The sequence below is a fragment of the Physeter macrocephalus genome, chromosome 2, assembly GCF_002837175.3.
Source record: "Physeter macrocephalus isolate SW-GA chromosome 2, ASM283717v5, whole genome shotgun sequence".
In the NCBI taxonomy this organism is placed as follows: domain Eukaryota; kingdom Metazoa; phylum Chordata; class Mammalia; order Artiodactyla; family Physeteridae; genus Physeter; species Physeter macrocephalus.
Window position 1 is genome coordinate 82,496,810 of NC_041215.1, and position 10,064 is coordinate 82,506,873.

At 41.4% G+C, this 10,064-nt stretch overlaps 2 protein-coding genes across 16 annotated transcripts in view; one reads left to right on the plus strand and one right to left on the minus strand.

Annotated features, from left to right (window-relative positions):
- LOC102992546 (uncharacterized) overlaps nt 1-7,407 on the minus strand; it is a 127,494-nt gene extending 120,087 nt beyond the window's left edge. For 12 of the 15 annotated variants that reach the window (XR_008618763.1, XR_008618760.1, XR_008618765.1 and 9 more), the window contains exon 1: nt 6,947-7,407. The gene's annotated coding sequence lies outside the window, so the exon portion shown is untranslated. The remainder of the gene's footprint in view (nt 1-6,946) is intronic. The other 3 variants (XR_008618762.1, XR_008618757.1, XM_055088785.1) reach the window with 1 other exon arrangement.
- A 7-nt stretch (nt 7,408-7,414) lies between these two features.
- AGPS (alkylglycerone phosphate synthase) overlaps nt 7,415-10,064 on the plus strand; it is a 148,953-nt gene continuing 146,303 nt past the window's right edge. The window contains exon 1 of the mRNA XM_024122218.2: nt 7,415-7,781. Within this exon, the coding sequence (XP_023977986.1) occupies nt 7,441-7,781 (341 nt within the window). The 5' untranslated portion in view covers nt 7,415-7,440. The remainder of the gene's footprint in view (nt 7,782-10,064) is intronic.

Below are 10,064 nucleotides of genomic sequence, written 5' to 3' on the forward strand. Positions count from 1 at the left end.
AAATAAAAACAAAAATAAACAAATGGGACCTAATGAAACTTAAAAGTTTTTGCACAGCAAAGGAAACCATAAACAAGATGAAAAGACAACCCTCAGAATGAGAGAGAATATTTGCAAACAAAGCAATGGACAAAGGATTAATTTCCAAAATATATAAACAGCTCATGGAGCTCAATATCAAAAAAACAACCCAATCAAAAAATGGGCAGAAGACCTAAACAGACATTTCTCCAAAGAAGAAACACAGATGGCCAGGAGGCACATGAAAATATGCTCAACATCACTAATTATTAGAGAAATGCAAATCAAAACTACAGTGAGGTATCACCTCACACTGGTCAGAATGGCCACCATCAAAAAATCTACAAACAGTAAATGCTGGAGAGGGTGTGGAGAAAAGGGAACCCTCTTGCACTGTTGGTGGGAATGTAAATTGATACAGCCACTATGGAGAACAGTATGGAGGTTCCTTAAAAAACTAAACTACCATACGACCCAGCAATCCCACTACTGGGCATATACCCTGAGAAAACCATAATTCAAAATGACACAGGTACCCCAATGTTCATTACAGCACTATTTACAATAGCCAGGATGTGGAAACAACCTAAATGTCCAACGACAGATGAATGGATAGAGAAGATGTGGTACATATATACAATGGAGTATTACTCAGGCATAAAAAGGAATGAAATTGGGTCAGTTATAGAGATGTGGCTGGACCTAGAGTTTGTCACACAGAGTGAAGTAAGTCAGAAAGAGAAAAATATCGTATATTAATGCATATATGTGGAATCTAGAAAAATGGTACAGATGAACCTATTTCCAGGGCAGGAATAGAGACACAGATGTAGAGAACTGACAGGTGGACACGGCGGGGGTGGGGGGGTTTCGGGGAAGGGGAGGGTGGGATGAATTTGGAGATTAGGATTGATATATATACTCTACCATGTGTGAAACAGATAGCTAGTGGGAACCTGTTGTATAGCACAGAGAGCTCAGCTCGGTGCTCTGTGGTGACCTACATGGGTGGGATGGGGGTGGGGGTGGAAGGGAGGTCCAAGAGGGAGGAGATATATGTATACATATAGCTGATTCCCTTCATTGTATCACAGAAACTAACAGAACATTGTAAAGCAATTATACTCCAATTAAAAAAAAAGACGCATGGGGGGAAAAAATAAACGACATCTCTTTAGGGGTTCTCACTTTTTAAGATTATAAAGAAGTCCTAGAGACAAAAGAGTTTAAGTTTACTTAAAAGCAAAAGTTTAAAAGTTTACTGGTTTAGAGTATTAACTGATAAATAGCAAATCTTGATTTTTTATATGTTCTAAAGAAAATAATTATTTTAAAGTAACTTTTGACTTTGGTTTCCAAAGTCCTTGCACATTTATCATTTTGCAATAAATCTGAGAGGTAGGCAGGCCAGAAATTATTCTTACCTAAAGTACAAAGAAATGAAGAAGCAGAGTTTTAGATTGCATAGCAAGTTAGTAGCAGAGCAGCCAAAAAACATAAAGTACTTTCAACTCCAGCCCAATAATTTGGCTAATTAATGCAGTTCCTCCTTACCCTACATAGGGTGATTGTGACATCCTGAAATAGAATTGTATTGCAATAGAATGTATAACCCCTGTAGCCACTTTCACATTAAACATCTTCATTTCTTGAGCTAACTCAGTGCCCTTTACTGGAGCAGACAGCTAAGCACAGTTCAATGCTTTCCGTTCATTCAAAAACACTACTAACTTCTTTTGTAGGAGTTGTTTTTTTTTTCCTGGCTGCATTGGGTCTTCGTTGCTGCGCGTAGGCTCTCTCTAGTTGCGGGGAGCAGGGGCTACTCTTTGCTGTGGTGCGCGGGCTTCTCATTGCCGTGGCTTCTCTTGTAGTGGAGCATGGGCCCTAGAGCAAAGGCTCAGTAGTTGTGGTGCACAGGCTTAGTTGCTCCGTGGCATATGGGATCTTCCTGGGCCAAGGATTGAAACCCTGTCCCCTGCATTGGCAGGCGTATTCTTAACCACTGTGTCACCAGGGAAGTCCCTGTAGGAGTTCTTTATGTCTTCATCATTTGCTGGTAGAGCTTCTTTTTACAACTGTGGACAGCTTCTCAGGTATACCTGACAGGCTGACTTCCACTTGAGAATGAATTCCAAAGTAGTGGTCTTTCCAGGATTGTCATGATAATTCCCTGCTCAAGAACTTAAAATAACTTCCACCAGATCAAGTGTTTACTCTTCTGCTAAGTTTTCAATGCTCCCCAGATTTGGTCTCACATTTCTTGTTCAACCTTACTTCTTTTCCCTCTAGCATGCATTATCTTATGCAGGAGGGCTGTCATCCTTATACCAGCCTCATTCCCACTTCCATAAGAGCAGTTAGAATTTACTATATTTTTGCTCATTAATCCTTTAATACCCCTGGGAATTAGCTATTACTATCCTAATTTTACAGACAAGGAGCTGAGCCCAAAGACATTAATGTGATAAGCTTAAGACAACACATCTGATCAATGGTGGAGCCAATATTCAAACCCAAGTCAGTCTGGCAATGAGGCTAGTGCTCTTAGCCATTACACCAAATATATTGGTAAGTGAATTAAATTTAAATAGGCTAAATGATCCAAGATTTTGTGCTAATACTTCCTAAAAGAAGACAACTAAATGCTGTTTACAAGAGACACATCTAAAATATATGAATACAAAAAGATTAAAAGTCATAGGATAAGACCACCACTGCCCTGCACACACACATACAAGTTGGTGTAGCTAAACTTTAAGACAAAAATCAGTATTAGAAAAAAGAGAGGGATATCTGATAATTATAAAATGTTCAATTCATCAGGAAAATATAATAATTTTGACATATCTGATATATAGCTTCAAAGTACAGAAAACAAAGATTAGCTGTACAAGGAAAAAGATATAAATCTATAATGATAGTGGGAGATCTTAACATACTTCAATAATTCAATAATTGATAAAATAATTAAATAAAATATCAGGATATAAAAGACTTGAACAATACAGTCATTAGGTCAAATTTGTATTTGGGCAACACTGCACCCCTAAACAAGAGAGAATACAAATTATTCTTTTCAAATACAAATGAAAACTATTTGGAACTGAATAATAATGAAAATAATGTTATTGAAACTTGAAGTTAATTGCTTACAGAGAAATTTATAGTCCTAAATACATATATCAGAAAAGAAACACAACAAAAGGCTGAGAAAACAATGAGCTAAGCATTCATTTCAAAAAATTAGAAAAAAAGTGGAAGATAGGAAATGATAAGCAATATTAGCAGAAATTAATAAAAAATAAAGCATACATATAATAGGCTCAACGAAGTCAAAGGTTGGTCCTTTAAAAAAGTAATAAAATTGCTAAATGCCTGGCAAACTGATTTAAAAAAAAAAAAGAGATAGCAAAATAACCAATGTTGGGAATAAAAAAGTGGGACATTACCAAAGATCCTATAGACATTAAATGATAATAGAAGATACTACAAAAAACTTTGTCAATAAATTTGAAAATGTAAATGAAGTAGACAATGTGCTAGAAAAACACAGTTAAAAAATGAAACAAGCAGAAATAGAAAATCTGAATAGCATTAAACTACTTAATCTTTTAGTAAAAAACTTCCCATAAAGAAAACTTTAGGTTCAGATTGTTTCTTTGGTGAATTCTAGCAAACACTTAAGGAAGAAATAATGATCAATCTTACACAAACTCTTCCTGAGCCTAGAAAACAAAGAAGTACTCACTAGCATGCTTCATGAGGCCAGCAAAACCTGACATGTTTCTATTAGAAGAAGGAAAATAATAGACCAACCTTACTTGTAAACATAGACACAAAATATTAAACAAAATTTTAATACTACTCTATATTCAGTAATACATAAAAAGGCCAATATATCATGATCAGGTTGGGTTTATGCCAGCATTGCAAGGTTGGTTGAACAGTGGAAAACCAATCCATGTAATTTACCATACTAACAGAATAAAAGAGAAAAATCCTATGATCATCTCAACCAGTGCAGAAAAAACATCTGATAAAACTCAATATCCAATCATGATAAAAACTCTCAGCAAACTAGGATTAGAAGGGGAATTCCTTAACCTGTGAAAACATTTGTTAAAAAACAAAACAAAACAAAAACTCAGCAACCCACTTCAAACAATGGTGAAGTGTTGAGAGATTTCCCTTTGAAATCAGAAACAACATAAAGGTGCCACTACTACTACTTCTCTTCAACACTGTACTGGAGGTCCTAGCCAATTGGCTAAAGCAAGAAAAAGAAGTACAAGGTATAAGGATGGAAAGGAAGAAATCAACTGTTATTATTCACAAATGATATAATTGTATGTAGAAGATCTAAAAGAATATACAGTAGCTAAGCCAGTGTGATACTGGCATAAGGTAGATAAACAGACCAATGGAATAGAATACAGAGCCCAGAAACAGACTAATGCTATATGGACCCTTGATTTATGACAAAGGTGGCAATGTATTATAGAACAACATATTTTCAACAAGTGGTGCTGAAACAACTGGATACTCATATCGGAAAGAAAAAAAGAAACCTGATCTCTATACCATAAATAAAAATCAATTCCAGGTAAATTGTAGGTGTAAATGTGAAAGGACAACCTGTAAGGCTTCTAGAAGGTAATACAGGAGATCTATCTTTATTACACATTCACAAACGATGATATCCAAATGGCCAATAAACACACACAAAAAGGTACTTGATCTCATTAGTAATTAGGGAAACACAAATTAAAACCATAACAAGATAATAGTATATAATAGCTAAAACTAAATAGACTGACAATAACATGTCAGAACTGTCATATGGGAACTCTCCCATGCTGCTGGAATCGATTTTGTACAATCCCTTTGGAAAAGCTTGGCATTTCATTATCTATTAAATATATGCATACTCATACTTGATGACCTAGAAATTCCACCCTTAGATGGGTATGTTACAGAAATTCATCTACATGTCCACCTAGAGACATATTCAAGAATGTTTATAGCAACCTTATCCACAGTAGTGCCAAACTGGAAACAACTCCATTAATTGTAAGTAATGAAAGTAATAAGATAAGTAATGAAAGTCAGTGCAATAAAGAAATTTGGTGCATGTTTCAGGAGTTAATTTCACTTTTTTGTGTGCCTTATATTAGAAGAGATGTTGTAAATGCAAATAAAGGCCACTCCATTTAAATTCCACATGTTACGGGTTCACACTTTGAATCTGTACTTATGGTCTCCTCTCCATGGGGATCTAGGTTATTAAGGGCCAAGTGTTCCAGGACTCAGAAGGAATAAGTTTGCAGAGATGGCCCTCCTGAATGTGATATCACTGAGGTTTTGCCTTTGGTGGGAATCTCAATGGATCATGCTTCATGTGAAACATTTGTTCCTCTTAGGTAGCATGAAACAAGTATCAGGGCACTCTGCTTGGGCTTTGCTCTTGTAAGGAGAGGGGTTAGGAAATCCTTCACCATGGTCACCTACATCACACTTATTCCACCTGATAGTATCACACAGTTTGTTCCTCACATATATCCTAACTCCTAGCTAGCTAATTCTACCATGTGGATGAAGCATAGGCTTAAATACTTTTGCATCTCATAGCACATGAGTTAGTTACATAATAGGCTCTCAACAAGTGTTTTTACTGCCTACATGTGTTTCATTACTGTACACATATTTGAAATATATATAATCAGCAGTTTTTCCACAGCCATAATGGTTTACACCAAAACTGTAATTTTGGTTTACATCAAGTTTTCCATCACCCAGGAGAAAAGGCTTTTTGTTATTCTGTTGATATCGGCAAAATTTATAAATTTTGTCTCCTGAGAGTTGGCAAGAAGCATGTTCAACCTCAATATGGAAAAGACTGTGGAAGTCAGTTAACTACATTTACATTTAAGGCATGCCAATAGTATTAGACTGAGCTCTCTGGGAGTCAAGCAAAAATTAACAGATCTGTCTTATTCCAAAAAGATTCTGAGGAAGTTGTTGCTTATACAGCATTTTGGCTAGAAATCTATGAATTTTACATGATTGCAAGCAAATGTGCTAGCTGGTGTTTCAATGTTGTTCTAGAAACATCTAGATAGGGTGTGAGAAGCTCAAAGACTAGAGTTGCTGAACTCTCAGACTTGAGATTTTCCTTAGAGCACTCAGCAATTTACTACTGCTGCCCCCTTTTTTCACTCCTAGTCTATCTGAAACAGCCAATGGTTTGAAGCAGCAGCTAAATAGGAGTAGGGCTCAGTGATTCTGTAGTTAGACTGGATGTTTAACGTTGAACTCTCTCTTAAGATCTGGAGATCAGGCATACAAACCAAGTCCTCTTCACTGTTGCCTGAATTGTCTCAGAACTATTAAATAGTTCTTTTCTATCAGTCACATAACTCCTGGAATATCTTAACTCTTTCACAGAGACTGTGTTAGCAAGAAGGTGGCTCTTCAGAAAGGAGGTGACTTCACTGGGCTTAGAATGCTTATGGCAACCCTTTCTCCTGCCATTCCCAAGACTTTTGCACATTATGCAAAAAGGAACTCTACTTCTGATGGCTGAGGTCTGCAAGGTGGCTTATAAAAGTGTATCTAATCAACTGGCTGAAAACGATTGTGGAGCACTGTCCTACTGATATGCCCTTAATTTCACCAGGTGCCACTCTCCAGAAATGAAGTCAATTTGTAGATAAATGAGAAGTCTTAAGAGCAGCTGTAGGGTAATTCTATCTCTAGCAACACAAAACTTTGGCGCCATTAGGGAAAGGAAGGGCGCAGCACCCAGTAACCACGGAAAGAGAACCTAGGTTGCAACTTCGCATTAGCATTTACTAGCTGCACGCCCTCGGGCAACTTAGTGTCTCGGAGTCTCAGTTTTTTCATCTGTAAAATGGAGATTACTTACTTGAGATCTAGCATTAAGCACAGTGCCAGGCACGAAGTAGGCGACGAGAAAATGATAGCTATTTGCTCTAATGGTTATAGGCACGAATCAGTTTTGAGTTAGTTTAGTGACTCCGCAGGAAGGGGGAGCAGAGGTGGAGCAGCAGGAAAGGATGGCGTTGGTTCGCTCGTCAGGTCGCCAGCACCGCCCGTGTCTTCTGCTCCGAGGCGTTTGCTCCCGAAAGCTACTCCAGAGGTTCAGGCCACACTCAAGGAGGCCACCCAGGGCACTAGGACACCTCGGGGACGCTTGCGGTTTGGCTCCCGGTCTAGCCCATCCCGGGCCGAACCAACCCCGGGACTGCTCGAACTCACCTGCTTGACAGGTGTCGGCGGTCTAGGGCGTGACCGAGGAGGCGGGCGGGTGCGGTGGGCGGGAGCTGAGACTAGGAAGCTCGAGGCGCATGGCACCCGCCGCCCAGTCGCCGCGGTGGCTGCCGGGATGCGCCGCAGCGAATGGTCGCGCCGGGCGCAGCTTTGAGTGACCTTTCACCCGCGCCCAGCGGTCCCGGGCGGCGGCACAAGGCGGAAGCCATGGCGGAGGCGGTGGCTGCGGCTGCGGCTGCGGCGGGCGGGACGGGCGCGGGCGCGGGCTCCGGTTCTGCAGCGGACAGGGAGCGGGACCGCGCCGGGCGGAGGCTGCGGGTTCTTTCGGGCCATCTGCTGGGCCGGCCCCAGGAGGCTTTGAGTACCAATGAGTGCAAAGCGCGGAGAGCGGCGGCGGCGGCGGCGGCCGCCACGGCGGCGCCCAGTGCCGCTCCCGCCGCGCAGGAGTCGGGCACCATCCCCAAGAAGCGGTGAGTAGCGGCTCTGTGGAGCGAGCTGGCGGTGAGGGACCAGTCCGGGCCTGTGCTGCGGGAGGGCGCCGGCGAGATGGGAAGGGAGGTGACACGGGTGGGCGGAAGGCATTCGGGTCCCTGAAAGTGCGGACCATCTCGTTTTTAAGAGAGCGTGGATGAGACCCTGGATTCTGTCAGGAAGGGGGAGGGATGAAATGGTGGATTTTGGTCACTATTTGAGAGTAGTAGACCTGAAGAACTCTTATTGGGGAAGGCTTTCAGGGGACCCTTTTTCTTGGATTCATAATGCGAGAAATTCATTCTCTGTATGGAATTAATACTTTGGAAGCCAAGGTCTTGGAATAAATAGAAGGGGTTTTATTGTGATCCTCTAAAGAAATTTAGGTTCGTACCAAATGATGGATCTCTTCTAATTCGCTCAAGCTTGGGTGCGGGGAGAAGTGGTTTCTGGAAGAAGGTGCTGCTGACTGGTTTCTGTGGGGTAGATTTCTGCTTGCTTAGGGGCATGGTCTTTGACTTTGAGGGAGGAAATCGAGGGGTGGGTTAGAAGCAATAAATAGCAGACACTAGTTAGTGATTTAGGGTGTGGTGGTAGCTACTGAGCTCTGGTGTAACCAGAAGGTGAAAGATCCTTGTCTGTGGTTGAGGTTGTTTGTAAGACGTCTTGACTACGACTTTTTGGCGAAATGTTAAGCTCTGAAGGAAGCCGCAAGGAAAAGCTATTTTTTGAGATGTGGTTTTGTCAGCATGGATAAACTTTTAAAGTGGAAAAAAAAGTTGCTAATGTTTAATGTGTACTTTCAATGTGCCAGAGATTGTGCTAAATCTGTGATTTCTTTTACTCCTCTCCAAACTATGAGGTAGGTGCAGTTATCTTTCATTTTACAGATGAAGAAATAAACAAGATTCAGAAGCCTGCTGCAGGATTGGCAGGTACACTGTGTGGCAGGTTAGATTTCGAAAGTGCATCAAGTTGACTTTAGGGCCAAATTCTTAAGCAGTACTGTTTCCGATGAATTCATTCATTAATTCATCATTCATGAGTCCTTCCTTCACTACATGCTCACTGTACTAAGAATAGAGAGATTTAAAAATGCAGTATTTACTCATAAGGAACTGATAGCCTAGTAAAGTAATGTTATAACACAGCGAGATAAGAAACTTAGCTGATAACCATAGCAAATAGTCACTTAACCTGGATTTGGGTATTTATTTGTTAGGGCAAAGGCTTTCCAGAGTAAGGATTGCCTGAGTAAATCTTGAAGGTTGTATTGGAAGGAGCCTGCCAAAGGAGAAAAGCTTTTTTTTTTGGCTGCATTGGGTCTTTGTTGCTGCGTGTGGGCTTTTCTGTAGTTGTGGCGAGAGGGCTACTCTTCTTGCAGTGCCTGGGCTTCTCATTGCGGTGGCTTCCCTTGTTGCGGAGCACGGGCTCTAGGCACACGGGCTCAGTAGTTGTGGCCCACGGGCTTAGTTGCTCCGCGATATGTGGGATCTTCCTGTACCAGGGATTGAACCTGTGTCCCCTGCATTGGCAGGCGGATTCTTAACCACTGCACCACCAGGGAAGTCCATAGAAAAGCATTCTTGGTGGAAAAACTGTGTTCATAGGTAAAGCAGTGAGAGGTTGAATTGCTAAGAGTTAAGTGTTGCATGAGGAGGTGAGAATGACTTGGGATGAGGGTTGGAGATGTGGTCTTGTTTGCAGGATTTTATGTGGGGTAAAACATGATTACATTTACTTTTAGAAAGGTCACATTGAGGATTGAGTTGAGGGTTTAAGCAGCTGAACATATAGTTTCTGGAAACATAGATCCGAGTTTGAATTTCTCCTTCACAATTCCAGCTGCATGACTTTGGGCAAGTCACTTAACCTCTCTCAGAGCTTTGGACCCCTCATCTTTGAAAATGAGGACAATAATTCCTGCTTTGCATTGTTGCTGTGAGAATCGGAAAATATCAAGTGATCAAGCGCTTAGTGCAATGCCTGTTTCATAACCCCTCAACAAATGGGAGATGCAGTTTTGATTGAGTCCAGAGACAGGGAGACCGTTTAGAAGACTGTTATCCTAGTGAAAAATGCTGTGATTCTGAACTAGGGTATAATGTTTGAAAAAGTATTTGAGGGCTTCCCTGGTGGCGCAGTGGTTGAGAGTCCACCTGCCGATGCAGGGAACACGGGGTCGTGCCCCGGTCCGGGAAGATCCCACATGCCGCGGAGCGGCTGGGCCCGTGAGCCATGGCCGCTGAGCCTGCGCGTCCGGAGCCTGTGCTCCGCAACGG